The sequence below is a fragment of the Bufo bufo genome, chromosome 4, assembly GCF_905171765.1.
Source record: "Bufo bufo chromosome 4, aBufBuf1.1, whole genome shotgun sequence".
In the NCBI taxonomy this organism is placed as follows: domain Eukaryota; kingdom Metazoa; phylum Chordata; class Amphibia; order Anura; family Bufonidae; genus Bufo; species Bufo bufo.
Window position 1 is genome coordinate 292,678,008 of NC_053392.1, and position 23,832 is coordinate 292,701,839.

Here is a 23,832-nt window from a genome sequence, read left to right on the forward strand (position 1 = left end):
ATGTGCTTCTGTCACAGACAACAAGTACTTACCCTGACTTCATTGACATCATCTGAATAATCTACAGTCTGACAAATGTAGCTGTATCCCGCTGCTTTTGCTCCTAGGAAAAGCTAGAAAGAAGAAACAAGGACAAAGTAAAACATATAAATTTGGTACGGTGGATGTAAACAGCATGTTCACACACACGGTCAGTGACAGTGTCACATAGGTGGTCAGAGTAGACCATATGGAGAAGGAAGAGAGTACTACAGATTTCTTGTATATGAGTCTATGCATGAAAAGATCCATCAGACCTCTCTGCAGATCACTGGTGAAAAGAACTGAAAATGCCAAGGCCTCTTTCACACGGGCGTCCCGGATTTGCTCCGCGTGTGCATTGCGGGAAACCCGCGCGATTTTTTGACTGCGATTGCGTTGTTCAGTTTTTATCGCGCGGGTTCAATGCGTTTTGCACGCGCGTGATAACAAACTGAATGTGGTACCCAGACCCGAACCCGGACTTCTTCACTGAAGTTCAGGTTTGGTTTAGGTGTTATGTAAATTTTATTATTTTCCATTATAACATGGTTATAAGGGAAAATACCAGCATTCTTAATACAGAATGCTAAGTATAATGTCAATTGAGGGGTTAAAAAAAATAAAATAAAAATTAACTCACCTCATCCACTTGTTCGCGCAGCCGGCATCACCTTCTTTCAGGACCTGAAAAAGGACCTTTGATGGCGTAATCGCGCTCACAACGTGGTGAGTGTGATGACGTCTGCGCAGGTCCTGCTGAATGAAGATAGAAGATCCTTCTATCTTTATTCAGCAGGACCTACGCTGAAGTCACCACGCGGTGAGCGCGAAAACGTCATCAAAGGTCCTTTTGCAGGTCCTTAAAGAAGAAGAAAGAAGACGATGCCGGCTGCGCGAACAAGTGGATGAGGCGATTTATGTTTTTATTATTTTTTAACCCTCAATTGACATTATACTTAGCATTCTGTATTAAAGAATGCTATTATTTTCCCTTATAACCATGTTATAATGGAAAATAATAAAATTTACAGAACACCAAACCCAAACTTCAGTGAAGAAGTCCGGGTTCGAGTCTGGGTACCACATTCAGTTTTTTCTCACACGCGTGCAAAACACATTGCACTCGCGCGGAAAAAACTGAACATCGGAAAGCAATGGCAGACAGAACGGACTGCAATTGCGTGCCTACTTGCGCAGGTTTCCCGCAATGCACCCTGAACGCAACCGGCCCTCACCCGCGACGCCCGATTAGGTCCGGATGCGTTCAGGGTGCGTTCAGTGAAACTCGCACATTTTGCAAGCATGTTCAGTCAGTTTTGTCTGCGATTGCGTTCAGTTGTTTAGTTTTTTCAGCGCGGGTGCAATGCGTTTTGATGCGTTCTTCACGTGTGTGATAAAAAACTGAAGGTTTACAAACAACATCTCTTAGCAACCATCAGTGAAAAACGCATTGCACCCGCACTTGCTTGCGGATGCAATGCGTTATTCACGCAGCCCCATTCATTTCTATAGAGCCAGGGCTGCGTGAAAAACGCTGAATATAGAACATGCGAAGATTTTCACCCAACGCAGAACAGACCCATTGAAATTAATGGGTCAGGATTCAGTGCGGGTGCTATGCGTTCACTTCAAGCATTGCACCGGCACGAAAAACTTGCTCGTGTGAAAGGGGCCCTGAACCCGGACAACCCCTTTAAGACCGGCATCTAAAACGCCAGTCTTAATAAACGACCCCCCAAATACCTATGGACACCTTCTCTTTCGGATAGGGCTGATGAGGCAGTCTCCATTCAGCACGTCTATATATGAAAGGCAGCACACAGTGACCTTTGTGTTCCATTTATACTTGCTGGTCAGAATCAAGCATTTTGGGCCTACAGGTCCCTAAGAAGTAGATCCAGTACTGTTAACACAGGATTCTTTTTATCCCTGCTTTCTGTGCCAAAAGCGCCTCTAAAAAGCCTCTCATTCATTTCAATGGGAGATAGATCCTGCTTTTTTTTCCACACTGAAAAAACTGTATGATCTATCTTGGGCAGAATCTGTGCTGATTCACCCATTGAAATGAATGAGAAGCTGAAAAATGCTAAAAAGCATATCAAAAACGTGCAAAAAAATGAGCTTGGAATAGGAGCTGATTTTTTTTGTGTGTTTTTTTTTAATCCGTTGTGTGAACATACCCTATGAGGTACTGTTATGTCATTTTGTGGGAACAACCCTCTTATGTAATAGTTTATTATAAGCAGAAAGGTGTGTCTGGTGACAGATAAGACCACATGGCACAGCCACGCTGCGATCAGGCCGCAGCGGACAGCACCAGTTAGTCAGTCTGCACCCACAATACAGCACGGCCATTAACAGTGCAGACGGACCAAATAGTGTGGTCCTTATTAGTTTAATTAGGGCCTGCTGCGGCCTGCAAGACCACACCATGTGGTTGTACCCTTAAAGAGGTATTCTGGTTGTTTAAAGTAAACTATCGGATAGGTGGGGATCCTACTGCTGGGACACCCACCGATCACGAGAACGGGGGCCCCGAAACCCTGCAGCCCCCTGAAATGAACAGAACGGCCAATCACATGTGTGCGCGGTCACTCCATTCATTTCTATGGAAGCTCTGGAGAAAGTCCAGTACACCGCTCCAAAATGTCCGGAACTGACCTGACCGGCTGCTCCGTTAATTTCAGGGGGCTGCAGGAGGTATGGGACCCCTGTTCTCATGATTGGATTGTTGGGATTTGCAGCGGTAGGACCCCCACCCCACCTTATCCTGGGGACCACTCATGTGAAATGACAGCACCTTAGACTACCTCACAGCAGGCTTAAGGCAAAGCTGTCAGCTCAATTTGCTGCCTTATGTCAGGGCAGCATATTACAGATTAAGGTCTGTACGCCTATTAGCCAGATGACACACACAGCTCTGCGCTGCTGCCGGTGATGTCTGAGAAGCTGCTATGTATAGGCACACCGCATCCTGTCTGGTGCAGGGCGAGTGCTCCCCTCATAACAGCGGACTTGTAACTACATTCTTTGATTGCTCCCATCAGCCAAACAGCACAATATTTGTCAGCCATTTTGGCTGACAGGAGTGCAGACCTGCATCCTTAATATGCTGCCTTGAAAGATCTGCTTTACATCTCTTGCCCACGAACTTAAGGACTCCGTGGGGCAGCCGCATGCGGATAGCGGACCCATTCACTTGAATGGGGTCCGCGATCCGTCCGTTCCACAAAAAGATAGAACAAGTTCTATTTTTTTGCGCAACGGAAGCACGGAACGGAACACCACGGAAGCACTCTGTAGTTCTTCCGTTCCGTGCTTCCGTTCCACATCTCCGGGTTTGCGGACCCATTCAAGTAAAGGAGTCCGCATCCGTGATGCGGAATGCACACAGCCGGTGCCCCGTGTATTGCGGACATGCTGTGCGCGGGCCGCAATACGGCCACAGGAGCACTATGGTCATGTGCAAGAGGCCTTACTATCCCGTCAGTAAGCAAAAGACAGCAGACTATAGTCTGCGAATGAATCACAATCTATAATGTTCTGTAAGGTGATCAGCTCTGGTCCCAAATGCCGACAAGAGTACTGGGAAATGCATCTTCCACCCCCCGAACCTAACCCCCAAAAGCATCATGCCCAAGAGCTGGGATCTTAATACAGGGACGTGGAACTTCGTGTTATGACCGTGTCCTCTGCGTAGGACCATATCTACATGACTGCGTGTTTACTGTAATAGTGTCTGTGGTGCTGTTGCTTCTGTGGAACCTGCCCCTGTTTTCCCCCTTATCCAGGGTCTGTTAGGGTACAGGCTCCAGAGCCACCTTATTCAAGGGCAATGACCCTGCTTTTCTTCCAGGGTCTACAGCAAAGGTGCTTAATAGGGTGAAATGCTGATCCCAGGTACTGATATATGGTATAGACCCTTTTACAAGATAGATAGAGAGATAGATAGATAGATTTATGTCTTTGGATTTGGTGTTTCACACACGTTTACTTGTGCATTTGCTATTCCATTATTTTTAATCAGCAATGTTAAATGTTAAAGGAGTTTTCCAGGATTTGCTTTTTTATTTTTATTTAGGCCCTGTAGTGTGTTTGACCTAATGAAAGATTCACACTCACCTGCTGCTTGCCACTCTGGTCCGGGCTCCATTCTGTGATCTTCTGGTCACCAGCTAATTTACTTCCAGGCCAGGGTATGGACGGGGCCACATGCACCACTGCAGCCAATAAGTGGCCTCAGCAGTGGTGCATCCTTTGGTAGTACAGCAATGCTGCGTCACTGTTAAGGCCAGTCAATTGCTGCAGTGCTGCACATGACCACGTCCACACCCCGGCCTCAAGTAAACAAGCCAGGGATCAGAAGATCACGGAATGGAGCCAGGAGCAGAGGAGTATGAATCTTTCATTAGGTCAAACAAGCCATGGGCCTGATTAAAAAAAGAGCAAGTCCTGGAAAACCCTTTTAAGATTTAGGTCGTGACCATTTTAGAATCTTTTTCACCACTGACTAGATGGCAATATACTAACCTCCTTAAATATAAAGAAGTTCAAAATAACCATGCCAAAATTGTAGCCAATCAACAGGTAACGCAACTGGAAGGGTTCTCGATTCTTCATGAACTTGGGACCCTGCCATACAATGAGTAGGTAAAGTGTGCTGATGGCCAATGTTGGTAGCGGAGACTGCATCAGAGGCCATTTTTCAACCCGTTTATCTGTTGAGAAAAAAAAAATTGCAATACCGTGATAATTTACAATTACAATATATATCAAATGAACAACATACAACTGGATATACATTGATACAGCCACAATATTAAAGTGCTTATCCCACCTGGGCCATTTATGGCAAATCCACAGGTTATGTCATAAATATGCGATAGTAGCAGGTCCCAAAGGTGGGACCCACACCTATCTCAAAAGCGGAGCCCCATCGTGCCTGGGAATGGACAGGTGGCTGCGCACGCATGTCCCTCTCCATCTACTTTAATAGTACTTCCGAAAATAGCCAAGCGCTCTCACTTTGTTATTTTTAGAACTGCTATTGAAATGAATGGAGTGAGTGACCCATGCGCAGCCAGCTCTCCATTCCCGCCTGGTCGAAGGGGCCTTGTTCTGGAGACAGAAGCCGGTCTCAGTTGTGGGACCCCGCCTATCAGAAATTCGTGCCATATCAAGTGGATATGCCAGAAACTTCACAGATGGGAATACCCCTGTAACAGATCTCCTGGCACCCCGACTGGGTACCTCCGTTGATGGATACTCCTAGTGCTTCCTGAGGACTCCAAGCACTCCACTTGACACCGTAACCACCACAGGAACCAGGAACAGCTCTTACAAGAGCTAGTAGTTATAGCCAGGGGAGTATAGCAAATCTTCAGCATATAGCAATCCCCATTGTCGATCAGTTACCCAAACACCAGCCTCAACATGATGAAGGGTAAAACAGGAACTCTTTATTGAACACACAAGCATTGACTTATATACACATTTTCCAACAAGGGTACCACCCCCGTGGACCTGGGTGGAAACTGAGGACATACCATAGCAGCCAATCCTTTACAGTTTTACAGTTTAAACACAAAAACTATACATTCCACAAACACAATGGCATCGTCTGTGACGCAATTAACAAACACAATGGCATTGCCTGTGACGCACTCAGTAACAGAATAGGCATTGTCTTTGACGCAATCAACAAAATACAATTACCAAAACACAATGGGCTCTGCCTGTGATACAATTACCAAACATAATGGGCTAACTTAATCACTCGCAGGCAGAAAACACACAATTTTCCCCAACACACATAAACCACTTTAAAACCCCACATATCCCCATAATGTATACATCCATGGATAGCTGTGATCTGGGTGAACAACATCCAAAAATTACCCAGATCCGAGCAGGGGTTCCCGAATTCCATGGAAGTCACATTTGGCCGACCGCAAGTATGGCTTTCCTGCCCAAAACAGTTCCACAGATTTAGGCTGTGCGGCCGGTCTGTCTTCTCCTTCAAAGTTAGTATATGGGCCATAATCCTGAGGCAAGAGGCTGGTAAGCAGGCCTCTCCAACTCCCAGGGACGAAGGTGCTTTCGTCACACTTTGTACCTCCGTTGCCGTTATCGGAGCATTTAAAGAAATCAGTTGCTCCTCAGTAATGGTTGGCATAGATAACTTCTCTAGGAAAGCCCTCCCCTCCTTGACATTACCTCCTCTATCTTGATAGAACCTGGCCATGTAATTACCCAGTTCCTCATTAATTTCCTTGGTTCTGTGCTCCCTGATCCCATCCCCCCTCTTTATCCCGTCAATATGAGTCACCCGTCTTCTCCCTTTTGCCATTGTAGCTAGCAATTTCCCCGATTTATGACCGTATTTGTGTAGTTCTATTTCTAAGCGAGATCTTTTCAATTTTTATTTTTTCTCCGCCCACGAGTCAAAGTCTCTATGGGCCAAGATCCATCTCTCTCTATTTATCTGGGTCGGGGTCGAGAGAAAGTCCCTATAGGCCGTACTTAGTTTCCCACTCACTTTCTCATATTGTACGTGTGTTATTTTTTTTTATAGATGAGACATAGGCCATTAAGCGCCCTCTAATGACAGATTTGTCCGTTTCCCAGAATAGTATTGGTGACTGTATATGCTCCTTGTTACCCTCTGCAAATTCCATCCACCAACCCTGCATTAGTTTTATGAAATCCTCACCCCCTATGAGATAATTAGGAAACTTCCACATATATTCTCTCCCTCCGGGATAAGCATCTCTTAGATCTAAGAGCAGCGGGGAGTGGTCTGAAATAACCATATCCCCAATAGCAATATCTAATATTTGGGCTTCAAAAACTGCATAAAAAAACCTGAATGTGTAGCAGCACCCTCAGGTTGCCAGTAAACAGCCATTTCTGAAGTTATGCCTGTTTCACACTGCCATTCTTAGATCTGGCAGGGAACAGCCTGGCATAGCTCTCTGTATTCCGTCCCTATTCACTGGCGGAAATCCGGCCGCACCCAGCAGAAATGCTGAGAATTGGCAAACAGAAAACCGTCCCATTATCGGCATGTTTGCCAGGCTGCGGCTGGATCTCTGAATAGAGAGACGTCAGAACACACCGTACATTTAACATAAAGATATTTCCTAATGGATGAGAATCTCTCAGCAGGATAATGCTCCCTGTCACACCTCAAAAATGGTTCAGGAATGGTTTGAGGAACATGACAAAAAGTTCAAGATATTGACTTGGTCTTCAAATTAGCAGAACTCATTGTTAGTGAATATCTGTAAAATGTGCAGGAAAAGCAAGGCCGATCCATGGAGGCCCAGCCTTGCAACTTACAGGACATGAAGAAACTGCTGGAAGGGTCTTGGTACCACTTCAAAGATCTTGTAGGCCATGCCTCAAGGGGTCAGAGTTATTTTGGCAGCATGAGAGGACCTACAGAATACTAGGCAGGTGACTTTAAAGGGGTTATCTGGGAATTACTATTAATGACCTATCCTCAGGATAGGTCATCAGTATCAGACTGGCAGAGGCCCGATTCCTGAGACTCCACTGATCAGCTGTTAGAGAATGCCAGGCACTCCGTGAGCACCGCAGTCTGTCCCTAGGCCATATGACATCACCATACATGGTCACATGGCCTTGTTGCAGCTCAGCCCCATTCAAGTCAACAGGGTGAGCTGCAATACCAAGCTGTTCCACATACAATGTACGGCGCTGTGCTTGGAAAGCTGCCAGGAGGCCATTGCGCTCACCAGATGTCACATGGTAGTGTCACGGGTATAAAGATAGAGCGGAGGTGCACCCCCTGAGCTGCCACCCGGTCCCCTGTCCCTGCCTACTTGCACCACCCGCCCTAGGTGACGGGGCGCAACTGGGCGACAGTCCCTGACCTGAGTAAGTGCAAGCAGAGAGATAGAGACAGCAGGGAAGCGGACAGCCAATAAGAGGTAGCACTTGAGCGGACAGAGAGGTGGAACAAGCAAGGTACCACCAAAAACGAAAGGGCGAGGCGGGTCAACTAGCCGGGGTCAGTCCAGGAGGTCACATCAGTACGAGGGAGGAGACAGAGACAAAATACAAAAGCAAGCCGAGGTCAAAATCCGAGAGGTAGCGTCAAGGTTCAGGGAGCAGGCAGAAGAGGTGTCAGGAAGCAGATAAAGGGTCAAATCCAAAGGTAAGCTTAATAACAATAATAATACACAGCCTAAGGGACCAAAATCACAGGCAACCTGTAGCCAGCAGGTTGCCTGTATTTATAGTGGGGAGTGAGGGTCATGTGACGTGGCCAGCGTCACATGACCGACAGACAAGTCGAGCACCGAGTGATCAGCTCGGCGCTCAAGGCAGACCTAGGAGCAGGGAGCCTCCCAGCTAGCAAAGCCGCCCTGGGAACGAGGCCGAACATAGATCCTCGCTCCCGAAGCTAAGCAGCAGGTCTGCGGCTGATGGGAGACCGAGTGCGCCTTCAGCGTCCCATTACACCAGAGCTCTGATGAACACAGCGACTCGCTGATCGGCTAGGATAGGTCATTATTATCATTTCCTGGATAACAACTTTAATGTTCAGGGTATGTTAATAAATAGGTACCCAGGTAATTTTCTTTGTTGTGTAAGATTTTGGTAGAGGTTTCCTCAGTTAATAAACTGACCTAAGCTTCTAAAATACATCTGACTGATGATTAAAGCGGATATTTACCCCATGAGGTGGCATGCGGGGACATAGCTGATCTGTATTCACCAGCACAGACTCTTCTGCACACGTCCCACCCTACGACCTCTGTATTCCCTGCCAGGTGTAGGTGCATCATATGCTGAGGTTTCATTTTTCTTACATTTATTAGTTTTCATCAATGGCTGTAGGAGGTAACATTTGAGGACTAAGTGACAAAGCTCTGACTTCTAGATCAAGGAGGTAATCAGCTGAACAGTCTGCAAAGATCTTTCTTGTACGTAGTGTTCCACGGCTCTAAAAATAATCTCGCTGCTCCGATGACTGCTGCTCACACTGCTTACAAGGACGAAACTGAAGAAATAATATACAGCAGTTCTTTTGTGGCCCCATTGAAATGAATGAATGAATCTGATCTGCAAAAATGCAGAAAGGATGCGGACAGAAATACAAGGTGGAGTGAATGGGCCCGTGGGCAGAGATTCGGAAGGACCCGCCTTCTCCCGGCCCGTGCTATTTAGAGGGGCTTTCACCCTTTAGGACACCAGCAAATAGATATGGAAATAGGTGATATCACAGGAAGTTACAGAGCCAAAATCAGACAGGGTCCCATGACTGCACTCTGGAAGGGGTGAAATCGCCGATACAGGTAAAACCTCAGTATAATGTGTACATTATATCTATCAAACTGTCAGTATTACAGGGAAGCCACGTAATGCATGGACATGCCAAACCCTCCAGAGCGAGAGCCACCTTTTGCGCACTGATGAATATGACATCCATATGCCCTAGCAATCCTGTTACGGCCTACACAAAAACTGCAATTTAACCGAAACACCTGAATACACACTAAGAACGGCATTTACTAACATTGACCTTTTTAGATTCTTGTCTTAGTTCAGTGGCCGAATTAAGATGCAACAAATGTATTAAGAGGCACCGGTCGCAATAAATTTGGTGAATCTTCTGGCAGTCTATGTGCCAGAAAGTTCAAGTTTCACCTGCTATGAGCTGGCGTACATTTGTGCTATTCTTTTACCAGTTTCTGACCTAAATTGTAGTAAGGGCTCATGCACACAAACGTGTCCTGGTCATTCTGTGCTTTGGGGACCGCAAATTGCGGTCCCTAATGCACGGGCACCACTCGTGTGACTGGCACAGATGGATCCAGAACTATTCAACTTAGGCCTCCTGCACACGACCGTTGTGTGCACCCGTGGCCGTTGTGCCGTTTTCCGTTTTTTTTCGCGGACCCATTGACTTTCAATGGGTCCGTGGAAAAAACGGAAAATGCACCGTTTTGCAGCCGCATCCGTGATCCGTGTTTCCTGGCCGTGAAAAAAATATGACCTGTCCTATTTTTTTCACGGCCAACGGTTCACGGACCCATTCAAGTCAATGGGTCCGTGAAAGAACACGGATGCACACAAGATTGGCATCCGTGTCCGTGATCCGTGGCCGTAGGTTAGTTTTTATACAGACGGATCCGAAGATCCGTCTGCATAAAGCTTTTTCAAAGCTGAGTTTTCACTTCGTGAAAACTCAGAACCGACAGTATATTCTAACACAGAAGCGTTCCCATGGTAATGGGGACGCTTCTAGTTAGAATACACTACAAACTGTGTACAAGACTGCCCCCTGCTGCCTGGCAGCACCCGATCTCTTACAGGGGGCCGTGATCAGCACAATTAACCCCTTCAGGTGCGGCACCTGAAAGGGTTAATTGTACTATCATATCCCCCTGTAAGAGATCAGGGCTGCCAGGCAGCAGGGGGCAGACCCCCCCACCCCCCCCTCCCCAGTTTGAATATCATTGATGGCCAGTGCGGCCTCCCCCCCCCCTCTATTGTAATAATAGGTTGGTGGCACAGTGTGCGCCCCCCCCCCTCCCTCCCTCTATTGTAATAATTCGTTGGTGGCACAGTGTGCGCCCCCCATCGGCCCTCCCTCCCTCTATAGCATTAACAACATTGGTGGCCAGTGTGCGGCCTCCCATCTCCCCCCCCTTCCCCCATCATTGGTGGCAGCGGAGTTCCGATCGGAGTCCCAGTTTAATCGCTGGGGCTCCGATCGGTAACCATGGCAACCAGGACGCTACTACAGTCCTGGTTGCCATGGTTACTTAGCAATAGTACAATAGTAGAAGATTCATACTTACCTGCTGCTGCGATTTTCGTGTCCGGCCGGGAGCTCCACCTACTGGTAAGTGACAGCCTCAGGTCTGTGCGGCGCATTGCTAAATGAACTGTCACTTACCAGTAGGAGGAGCTCCCGGCCGGACACGAACATCGCAGCTCCCAGGTAAGTATGAATCTCTTACTATTGTACTATTGCTAGTAACCCGCTGCCACCAATGATCTGGGGGGGGGGGAGGGGGGGAGATGGGAGGCCGCACACTGGCCACCAATGTTGTTAATGCTATAGAGGGAGGGGGGGCCGATGGGGGGCGCACACTGTGCCACCAACGATTTATTACAATAGAGGGAGGAAGGGGGGGGGGGGGCGCACACTGTGCCACCAACGATTTATTACAATAGAGGGAGGAAGGGGGGGGGGGGCGCACACTGTGCCACCAACGATTTATTACAATAGAGGGAGGAAGGGGGGGGGGGCGCACACACTGTGCCACCAACGATTTATTACAATAGAGGGAGGAAGGGGGGGGGGCCACACTGGCCACCAATGATATTCAAACTGGGGAGGGGGGGGGGGGGGTCTGCCCCCTGCTGCCTGGCAGCCCTGATCTCTTACAGGGGGATATGATAGTACAATTAACCCCTTCAGGTGCGGCACTTGAGGGGTTAATTGTGCTGATCACGGCCCCCTGTAAGAGATCGGATGCTGCTAGGCAGCAGGGGGCAGTCTTGTACACAGTTTGTAGTATATTCTAACTAGAAGCGTCCCCATCACTATGGGAACGCCTCTGTGTTAGAATATACTGTCGGAAATGAGGTTTCACGATCTAACTCATATCCGACAGTATATTCTAACATAGAGGCGTTCCCATGGTGATGGGGACGCTTCAAGTTAAAATATACCATCGGATTGGAGAAAACTCCCATCCTATGGTATATTAACTCCTGACTTTACATTGAAAGTCAATGGGGACGGATCCGTTTGAAATGGCACCATATTGTGTCAACGTCAAACGGATCCGTCCCCATTGACTTGCATTGTAATTCAGGACGGATCCGTTTGGCTCCGCACGGCCAGGCGGACACCAAAACGACTTTTTTTTCATGTCCGTGGATCCTCCAAAAATCAAGGAAGACCCACGGACGAAAAAACGGTCACGGATCACGGAAAAACGGGATCCGTTTTTGCGGACCGCAAAAAAATACGTTCGTGTGCAGGAGGCCTTAAGGGGAAAAAAATTCCTTCCCGACTCCAATCAGGCAATCAGAATAACTCCGTGGATCAACGACCCCTCTCTAGTAGATATAGCCTGTAATATTATTACACTCCAGAAATACATCCAGGCCCCTCTTGAACTATTTTAGGCCTCTTTCAGACGGGCGTCCCGGATTTGCTCCGGATGCATTGTGGGAAAACCGCGCGAGTGCGCACACAATTTCAGTCAGTTTTTTGTCTGCGATTGCGTTGTTCAGTTTTTATCGCGCGGGTGCAATGCGTTTTGCACGTGCATGAAAAAAAACTAAATGTGGTACCCAGACCCAAACCCGGACTAACCATGTTATAATGGAAAATAATAAAATCTACAGAACACCAAACCCAAACCCGAACTTCAGTGAAGAAGTCCGGGTTCAGGTCTGGGTAAAAACATTCAGTTTTTTATCACGCCCGTGCAAAACGCATTAAAACGCTTTGCACTCGCGCGGAAAAAACTGAACAATGTAACACAATTGTAGACAAAACTGACTGAAATTGCGTGCGCACTTGCGCGGGTTTCCCGCAACGCATCCGGACCTCTTCCACGACGCCCGTATGAAAGGGGCCTAAGAGTGCATTCACACGACAGATTTGTTTCTGAAATTTCTGCAGATGAAATTTGAAAGGAATTGGCAAACATTTATGTACTTGCCACCAAAACAAAGCGGCTGACACTTTATTGAATCTAGGTTTTGCATTTTTTTCCTTTATACTTTTTACACAGCATTATCCAGGGTATACTTTGCATACATCTTAGGCCTCATGCACACGACCATATGTATTTTGCAGTCCGTATTTCACGGATCTGTTGTTCTGTTTTTTTTTTGTATCCGTATTGTTTACGTGAATTATTTCCGCAAAAAAAATCTCTGTATAGTTTCCGTATGCCATCCGTTTTTTGCGGAACGGAAACAGGAACTTGGTAATCATTTTTGGACACATCCCCTTTTTCACTCCCCTATATAACTTGGTCATGTGATTGTTGTTGCAGCATTGAGAGCTTAGAGAGTTGAGAGTTTCTGGCTACTGTTATCTGTTGTATCATGGCTGACGATTCGGAGGAACGGGTTCTCTTGTGCTGGCGGCTTTCTCGGGAACAGGATGCTGAACGTGGAACCGAGGAGGAGGAGGCAATGGGTTCACCCAATTGTCTCTCAGCGGTGCAGGAAGGGTCACTTCCACACGCTGTACATGGATCTGCGACAGCATCCTGAGCAATGTCATGGGTATTGTCATATGTCTGTGAACAGCTTTGACTTTTTGTTACCAGGACACAAATAGGAATGGGAAGCGGTGATGCCAGAGCCCAAGGCTGAGGATTGGATCCGAATTGCTGAGGGTTTTTATGTTGATGCGCAGTTTCCAAGCTGCATTGAGACACTGGATGGCAAACGGAAACGGAAGGCATACGGAGTACCTTCCGTTTTTTTTTTTGCGGATCCATTGAAATGAATGGTTCCGTATACGGAACCCCAAAAATGGAACGGAAACGGAAAAGAAACGTTTGTGTGCAGATGGCACCGGAGAATGCCACCCTGGTTATTCAAGCATGTGTGATTCTGCATAACTTCGTCAGGATTCATGATGCTCCCCCAGAATTGTATTTATTAGAACCTGGTACATCTTCATCTGGAGGATTGGACCAGACCCTTCATGGATGACCTGGAACTGCAGGGCTTGCAGATCGGGACCTCTATGAAGAATCATAGTCATCATAGTTTTTGATGTTTTCTAGTGATTTTATTTTGGTGGGGGGTTATATGTAGTGTGACACAGTGAGAGGTTTTGTCTGCTGGGCTGATTTACAGCCAGGTGAGGTCAAATACTGGACCAGATTTTAAGTGCCGTTCCGGGTTTTGGCAGCACCTGGCTGTCCTTAAAGTGAACCTGTCACCGGGATTTTGGGTATAGAGCTGAGGACATGGGCTGCTAGATCACCGCTAGCACATCCGCAATATCCAGTCCCCATAGCTCTGTGTGCTTTTATTGTGCAAAAAAAAACGATTTGATAGATATGCAAATGAACCTGAGATGAGTCAGAGCTTGAAAATATGACTCTTCTCTGGTCACACAAGGAAGATATGACTCTTTTATGTTAATTTGCATAAAAGGCAGAAAGTACAAAAATGCATAATACTTATTGAATTCGTCTGCAAATGAAATTAAAAGTGTAATTTATATGGTTAGGGTAACGCAATGAACATTTAGAAACGCTCAGTGAGGGTAGCATAGTAGAGGCGACAGGTTCCCTTTAAATAGCCAGCTGGGCTCAGAAGCCATGTCTTTGTGTTGGGATTTGGGAGCCTTGTATCTGGATGAAGGCTTGCTACCTGTTTGGCGTGAAAACAGGTTGGTGCTGCTATGGTCAAGGACTCTGAGGCAGAATTGCCGCATGGTGTGAATTACCACCAACACCGCAAGGTGACTTTTTGTTTGTTTTGTCACTTGCCTAAAGTGTGAATAAAACACTGAACTGTTTGATCCAAAGAACTTGTTGTTGCCTCTATACTGCGTCCGCTAATCCTGTCTACTAGAGTGAGTCCCCACAGTAGATAGTGTAAGGACTCACAAGACAAAGAGGACCCTTGACGTGGATTGTGGGCTGGGGTTAAACTGTAGCCAGAACTTAAAAACATCTGTCTGTGTTAATTCATGTTCATTTTTTTAATGTGCATGAGTATATTAATTGGTTTTTTTTGTCTACAAAAACCCTCTAATGCCTCTTTATAATGATATATTTAGGGTCTATTTAATTTCGTGCCCAGCTGTTTCTTTCTTTAGGCATGCAGAGCACTTCAAGACGCTGTCCAAGGTCCCTGCTTTGGAGGTTATCCCAGCACTTAGAACATTTGGAAAATCCTTTTTCTTAAAGTATATGCACAGCCCTAGTTGTAATTAATAAAATAAAGTAATCTAAACTATGTGTATTATTTTTGTACTGTTTGCATTTCTCTAAAAAAGTAAATGGTGTTATTGTTTGAATGTTATAACATATTGAACAAAATGACAGACATTTTAGTTTTCATAATTTTTTATATGATAAATAAACATTAACAAACAAGATTGGCTTATCATTCAGCCACTATAAAAAAAACAACACAAACTAAAAAAAAAAATGATAAGTCCATAAGCTCCCTGATGAAAGGTCCCGTCCCATGCCACATTACTTTGGTGTTGGAATGGCATTCTGGGCCCTTGAAAATGCGGCCGGGAGCCATATTCATGCTCATAGGAGTATAGGGGTTGTGAATATGAGCTGGGCCTAGTTGTTGTGACAACATGCGGGGCCCAGGTTGTGGTTCTGTTGACAACAATAAAGCCGGTGCTTCATGTTATCCACAGTCTGCACCAGCTCCATAGGATCCATTGGCGAATCCATTATGGTGGCTATGGTGGCTCCTCCTTCCCTTCATTCCTTCTCTGGCTCAAATACTCGAGCATGTGAGTATCAATCAGGGCTCGAGTATTAGAGGCAGAAACAGGAATGTCTCTAACCCCCCTTCTCCGCCGTGGCTGTCTCCTGGGTCTTTCTGGGCTGGATGGAAGAGTGGCAGCTCCATCCAAAGCCGACGACTCCTCCTGCCTCTCAGGACGAACCAGGTGCTCCACACTTTCTGCCTCTTCCACCACAGGACGAGGGGATTCCAGGGGACCAACAGCTTGCCCTTCCTTGGTAGAGCTGGTTGCATTACCCCCTTGTTCCTTCAGGCTGTCAATGGTGCTGTGAATGAGATATCATTTTGAATAAATAATGTGTGTAAAGGGTATGACCATAAGACATGTAATAACCCACACTGGAACACAGGGGTCCAGCAGCCTTTTCAAATATTAAAGTATTTTGAGTATTGCTTGTCAATTTTAAAAGGCTGCAGAAGCTCTAAATAAAGTGGTTCTTTGGGTTCCAAAATGGCACCCCAAATAAAGCCTTCATATATCATGTAGTCCAAGTACATTTTTGGTTAATGTCTTGGTCCATTGTTCCCATTAGCCATGTGCTACATTGCAGAGGGCAAGGTCTGTTTCAGTACTGGCAGTGATGTACTGTCCTTGTCCACACTGTGGTAGACACCGACCTCCGCCTAGCAATGTTGACAAACTGTTGACGGGTGGATGTTCCTTATTGCTCCCCTCACCTGTTTCAGGGGTCACCCATTTGTGCAGGTCATGTCAGGAGAAACAATGCTAGATGGAAGTCTTCTTCTAGCATGGTCTGGACAAGGGCAGTATATTACCGGCTGAGAACAACTTGTACCAGGCATGTGCAATTGAGGCCAAGGAAGATCATTGCATCAAAAATTACTTCTATGCTGTTATCATTCATACAAAATAAAAGCCAAAATCAAGCTTTTATTTGCATGTATAAAATTATAACAACCACTAAATACATTTGGTGTTCACAGCACAGGTCGCAAAAACTGTAGATGTTTAGTGTAGAGAGAGGGCTTCTTTCTAAGCCCCCCATCACCACTGTGTCCCTGTGACATGACCAGTTCCCGTCGAAACTGGTCTTGGCATGATTGCCAGCGGGTCTTCACTCGTTGCACTGTAGAAATATAACATAACAACCATTCTAAATGTATATGTACACACACATGGAAAAACTGACATTTTTTATGTTGATACCATATACAGTAACGTGTACTATAATAAAATTGTGCTAGTGCTATACACATGTTTTTTACACATTAGTTGCGGGGCATATACATTCAATGGCCCTCTAAACAAACATTTCACTCTATTGGGTCATCGCAGCAGATACTATTTATAATGTTGAAAACATGAATAGAAGCCACTTTATAATATATTTTTATTACCCACATTTCTTCCTACTCTGGCCGGCTTCATGTTAAAATCCCTTCCTAGACTTCTTGTTTCCATGGTTACGAACACCATGAAATCCAGCTGCGGTGACTGCGCTTGCACAGTACAGGAAAAAGAGCAGGACTATCCCAGCTCCAGAGAGGGTGGCACTTTTTCCTATACTGTACAAGCATGGCCGCCGATGCTGGATAGCAGGGTTGTTGTAACCAGGAAAACGTGCCAGGGCTCAAACAGTTGCATTAGTTACAATACAGTTATACGCAATATGCGGCTCTACAGCTGTTTATAAACTACAACTCCCAGCATGTCCAGACTTAATAAAGCGATCAGCCTACAGCAGGGCATGGTGGGAATTGTAGTTTCACTACAGCTGGAGAGCCACAATGTATAGGGCTGTTGAAGGTGACAAGGAATATAACTATTTTGGAACATCCTCAGGGTGCCTCTTCCCTAACAAATAACCTCATTTCCCTGCTTCCCCTATATATACGTCAGTGCATCAAAGGTAGACATAAACAATATACATTTTCAGAGCAAGAAACATCCGCATGGGTTGGCTTACCTAATTTGCGCCGTTTGGAAGACTTTGCCTTCTCCCACTCTCTGGCCAGCATCTCTCAAGTGACCTCCTCCCATGCCCGCTCATGATAGGCATCGCTGCGGGTGTCCCACAGTTGGGGACGCTCTTCAATGAGTAAAATCAGCCTCTCCGCATCCATTCTGTCTTCTCAGCCAAGGTAGACGAGTTGAGGCCTGTTTCAGCGCATGCACATGTGCTCAGCTAATGTTGTAAACACCAAACACATGGGCAAAGTGGGCTGAGCCTAGCATTTCTACAGCATGGATCCGCAGGATGGCATACGGATGTGTTCCGTATGCATTCCCTATTTTTTGCAGACTCATTGACTTGAATAAAGCCACGGAACGTTATTTGCGGACAATAGGACACGTTCTATTGTTTTGCGGAACGGAAATACGGAAACGGAATGCAGATGGATTGACTTTCGTTTTTTTCTGCGGACCCATTGAAATTAATGGGTCCGTATACGGTCCGCAAAAAAAACCCGGAATGGTCACGGATATAAAAATACGTTTGTGTGCATGAGGCCTTAGTGTAGTGATTTGGAGGTTAGAGGGCAAGTCCGCGTGGTGTCTGGCAGACCAGCGAGACAATTAAGGCTTGCAACACCAGAACAGGGTGTTTGCTCCAGTCAAAAGGGGCTACAGGGACCCCTTAGTATCCTTGACCCTAAAGGGATTCTGTCACCTCGTTTTACCCTATAGAGCTGCGGACATGCACGGCTAGATCGCCGCTAGCATGTCCGCAATATACCTGTCCCATAAAGCGGTGTCCTTTTATTGTGTTTAAAAAAATGATTTTAGAGATATGTAAATCAGCCTGGTAAGGTGCCCAAGGGGCTGTACTAACCTTCTTGGTGCCCAGCCACGACCCCCTGTGAAGGAGCCCAGCGCCGCCTGCGTCCTCCGAATCTCCTCCTTTCTTCACAGTTAGATTGCTGTAATCTCACGATGTGTGAGCTCGTCGCGCATGCGCAGTGCCAGTATAGTGTTCCTTCCCTGTGCTGGCATCAGCCTCAGAGAAGGAACTGCGATTACAGCAATCTAACTGTGAGCAAGGAGGGGATTTCTGGATGCAGGCGGCGCTGGGCTCCTTCACAGGGGGTCGTGGCTGGGCACCAAGAAGGTTAGTACAGCCCCTTGGGCACCTTACCAGGCTGATTTACATATCTCTAAAATCATTTTTTTAAACACAATAAAAGGACACAGCTTTATGGGACAGGTATGTTGCGGACATGCTAGCGGCGATCTAGCCGTGCATGTCCGCAGCTCTATAAGCTAAAACGAGGTGACAGAATCCCTTTAAGGTCAAGGATACTCAGGGGTCCCTGTAGCCCCTTTTGACTGGAGCAAACACCCTGTTCTGGTGTTGCAAGCCTTAATTGTCTCGCTGGTCTGCCAGACACCATGAGGACTTGCCCGCAGCTCTATAAGCTAAAACGAGGTGACAGAATCCCTTTAAAGTGATTAGTAGCAGACAGTAATCCAGAGACTGCAGATTCTCAGGGCCCGCTGTCACACAAATTACTCTCCGCTGAAGGAGTCATTCATGAACACTGTGAGATCCATGGAAAACATGTTTTATTACGAACTGCTGCCTCAGCGTTTGTGCTAAACTATGAAAACCATAACCACAAATAACCGGTAACTAGTGGTCAGAAATCTGCGAGGGATTGTCCCCATAGAAAGAACAAAGTATCGGATCCACTATATGCACAGATCCATTACAGCAACCATCTCAGCCGAAAGAGATATACATTCTAATATTCAACTGCAAGATCCGACTACACTGGGTTTTCCAGTAGTCTGTAACCATGGAGACACATCTGTCTCTGTAGGAGTTGTGGAGGCAATTTGCGTGAGGGAAGCGTTCAGTGAAGGAGACCCTCGTCCTCATACAGATTAGGTTTCTGAGCAGCAGATCGCTGTTTAGACCACACAACCTGCGGCCCAGACACTATGATCGGTGGTGCCTATATTCACATGGCCAGATTGTCGGCAATGACTGTTCGCAGGAACCGGGCCGTGTAAATGCAGAGTCGCTTCATTTTCTATGTACTGATTAAATTACTTTAGATCCAAAAAGAATATGAGAGGGATGTAAAGTAGCCAACGGATGAGGGACTGATTGGTCATCGGACTGTACTTTTAGGGAACACATCAAAATTGCCATGCAGGCCATGAACCAGACTGATGTTTATCTACTATTGGACCAAAAATTCTAACATTATCTATCAAGTCATATAATGGCTGTCTCCGTAAAAGAAAATCATGGCAGCTTAAAGGGGTTGGCTACTTGTGAGCAATGTGTATTATGGCACTTACTAATGTCAACTTTTTTAGATATTCTGTGCCATTGCTATATTTCATAAGCCGTGCCCCCTTGTTCGGCTCCGCTCTGTTCATGTCAGTTATGTGCCTGATCTGGCACTTCCATTATTTTCGTTGTTCTCCCCCTATAACAGCCGTGCCCCCTTGTTCGGCTCCGCTCTGTTCATGTCAGTTATGTGCCTGATCTGGCACTTCCATTATTTTCGTTGTTCTCCCCCTATAACAGCCGTGCCCCCTTGTTCGGCTCCGCTCTGTTCATGTCAGTTATGTGCCTGATCTGGCACTTCCATTATTTTCGTTGTTCTCCCCCTATAACAGAGCAGAACAATGGAAATTACTGTCAACTCACTGATCCTACCAGCCAGCAGAAAACTGGATACAAAGGCTGTATCACCGCTCCATACAACCTCCAGAATAGGCAACCATAGACTTCCAAGGTATATATATATATACACACACACACACATATATATTTCTTTCTTTTTTTGACATAAAAAAATTGATTGTAACGAATAATATTTTTGACATACCGTGGCTTAAAAGCAGTTATCCTGGAAAATATAATGATGACTTATCCCCAGGATAGGTCATCATTATCACATCAGCGGGGGCCCAAGTCCTGGCATCCCCACTTATCAACTGTTTCAGGGAGCTGCTGTCCTCATCTATGATTTGGTGAGTGATGCAGGCTCCAAGGACAGCGCCGTACATCATATAGTGGCCGTGCTTGGTATTGCAGCTCAGACCAATTGACTTGAATGGGGCTGAGCTGCAACTAGGCCATGTGACCAGTGTACGGTGATGTCATTGGCCTAGGAAGAGGCTGTGGCGCTCAAGGCCACTTCTAACAGCTGATCGGAGGGGGTCCCGGGTGTCGCACCACCTCAGATCTAATACTGATGACCTATCCAGAGGATAAGTCATAAATATCTTTTCCTGGAAAACACTTTAAGGGCTCTGGATGAGGCCTTAGGCCTCATGCACACGACGTATGTATTTTGCGGTCCGCAAAAAATAAGGATGACGTCCTTGTGCATTCCGTATATTGCGGAACGGAACAGCTGGCCCCTAATAGATCAGTACTATCCTTGTCCGTAATGCGGACAATAATAGGACATGTTCTGTTTTTTTGCGGAACGGAAATACGGAAACGGAATGCACACGGAGTAACTTCAGTTTTTTTTGCGGACCCATTGAAATGAATGGTTCCGTATACGGTCTGCAAAAAACCCCAGAACAGACACGGAAAGAAAATACGTCCCGTGCATGAGGCCTTAGGCTTATATTAAAAACTAGGGATGTCCCGATACCATTTTTTTAAGACTGAGTACGAGTACCGATGCTTTTATTTAAGTACTCACCGATACCAATTACCGATACCAATTATGGTGTGGTAATGTTTTTACTTCAAATTTAATTTAGTCTTAGGGGAGATTTATCAAACTTTGTACAAAGAAATAGTGGCGCAGTTGCTGATAGCAATGAAAAGAATTAAAGCTGGAATTTGGTTGCTATAGACAACTGCTTTACTTTTCCTTTGTACAAGGGTTAATAAATTAATAAATGGGCATATAACAGTGTTTCCCAACCAATGTGCCTCCAGCTGTTGCAAAACTACAACTCCCAGCATGCCCGCACAGCTTTTGGCTGTGCGGGCATGCTGGGGAGGTGTAGTTTTGCAACAGCTGGAGGCACATTGGTTGGGGATCACTATTATATGCCCATTGCCCCCCCACCACCACCTTATTTTATTATTCACTGTTATTAACTGGATTTCGCCTCCATTTCATGCATCATACCCACCTGGCCTGATGTAATCCTTCCCATGCAGATGCGCAGAGTACAGCCACGTGACCTCTCCGATATTCTTTACTTCATTACATATTTCCGGCATAAATCTGTGACAACCCCTTTAATGGCCAGCATAATGAAGGCGACTGAGTAGTCACAGACTGTATGAATGCTCCCAGTCTGGTAGATCCTTGGTGACAACCACAGCAGCCAGCATCACAGCAGTCACAGGGGTTGTCACCCACTTTCCCTGAAGTTCTCAATGCCAGCTCCTCCCACTTCTGCTCTGGGTGGCTCTGCTTATGAGAGGCAGCCATATTGGCTGTCACACAGCTTTCTCAGAATCAGATGTGGCTGGCAAACATAAGAATGGACTGCAGTACCTGGGCTCCGGCAGCTCCTGCCATCTCTCCACCTCCGGCCCAGCTTCTTGCAGTCCACTGAGGATAATATCCAGAACCCCATCCAGAGGCGGCCTCCTCCTGCCGCTGCCGAGCCAGCACGTCCCCAGGTGTATAATATCCGCTGCCATCCCCACGCTGATCAGCTGGGAGCAGCGCCACCGCCGACCGGAAGAGAAGATGGGACACGCCGCTGCAGCCGCCACCCGGAAGAAGATGGGACACGCCTCCGCCACCGCTGATCTGGGCCATGAGGTATCGGCCGTGGTATCGGCGACATTTGCACGAGTACAAGTATTCGTGCAAATGTCCGGTATCGGCCCCGATACCGATACTGGTATCGGGACATCCCTATTAAAAACCTTGTCCAAGTGAATAAAAATTATATAGTACAGGCAGGATGGTGTCTAAAAACCAATACACAGGCAGGGCTATGTGCACATCACTGTCTACAAAGTGGCACATTTAGGGTGAACAGAAAGGGTGGGGCTTTGCAAGAAATGCGCCAAAATACTAAGGGGGTCATTTACTAACCAGAAATATGCATATATTAGGCTTATTTCTGGTGCAGTTTGTGGTGCAAAGGTCCTTTGCACTGCAGTCTTTGACTTTTCCCCGCTCACACCAGGTCCAAAAGAGTGGGTGTGGCCTGGGCAGGGGATCGGCCGGCGTGGGCTGGTTTAGGCATAGAAACTGGTCTAAATGTAAGCCAGCTAGAAAGCGTCTAAAATACCGGTCTTAATAAATGACCTTCACCACCAAGCGCCACTCCTGGATCCACAAAAAAATCCGGATCTGCAAAAAATCCAAGACACATAGGACACAACTACACTGCGACATTTTGTCGCACCAATGTCGCGCGACAATTTATATAATGATAGTCTATGGTGTCGCACTGCGACACGACAGTCGCAAAAAAATCCTTTCAAAATGGATTTTTCTGCGACTGCCGCGTCGCAGTATGTCGCAGTGCCCATTTGCGGAGGTATGAATGGAGCCTTAAGGGGGTTGGCTGCTTTCTGCATGTCGTAGACCCATTTGTGGACGTGTCAATGCTTCCTTACGGGGGTTGGCCGCTTTCTGCTTATTGACTAGATGTTACATGACCACCCACCAGCAGTCATCTTATGGACAGGACCTCTATGCGGACAGCACAGATGATTTGCCTAACAAGGAAGATGGCTTATGAAATATAGCAAATGGCACAGAATATCATCAAAGGCTATACAACTAAGACTACCTTCACACGTCCGTTGTTTCTTTCCTGATCTGTTCCGTTTTTGCGGAACAGATCTGGACCAGTTCTGTACCCATTCATTTTCAATGGGTCCTGAAAAAAAACGGACAGCTCAATGTCTGATTTTTTTTCAGGACCCATTGAAAATGAATGGGTACAGAACTGGTCCAGATCTGTTCCGCAAAAAACGGAACAGATCAGGAAAGAAACAACGGACGTGTGAATGGACCCTAAGACTACCTTCACACTAGCGGCAGCAGGGCCCGGCAGGCTGTGCCGGCGGGGGAACGGCCTGCCAGATCCATGCTAACGCTAGCCCACCGTGCCACCGGAAGTCCGCTCTGGCCCCATTCACTATAATAGGGGCGGCCCGGAGCACTCTACGGTTTTTGTCCGGCTGCCTCTCGACTTGTTTGCCATGCTGCGGCGGGACCTCCGGCTCGCCCCCATTATAGTGAATGGGGCCAAAGCAGACTTCCGGCAGGCTAGCGTTAGCACGGATTCGGCAGTATGTTCCACCGCTGGAACCGCCTCCTGGACCCTGCTGCCGCCAGTGTGAAAGTAGCCTAAGTGCCATACTGTAT

The 23,832-nt window shown here is 46.6% G+C and overlaps 1 protein-coding gene across 1 annotated transcript in view; it reads right to left on the minus strand.

The window, feature by feature from the left end:
- ELOVL4 (ELOVL fatty acid elongase 4) overlaps positions 1 to 23,832 on the minus strand; it is a 46,586-nt gene that overhangs the window by 20,297 nt on the left and 2,457 nt on the right. The window contains exons 2-3 of the mRNA XM_040428686.1: positions 4,552 to 4,739; positions 33 to 113 (exon numbers count right to left, since the gene is read on the minus strand). Coding sequence (XP_040284620.1) covers positions 33 to 113; positions 4,552 to 4,739 — 269 coding nt within the window. The remainder of the gene's footprint in view (positions 1 to 32; positions 114 to 4,551; positions 4,740 to 23,832) is intronic.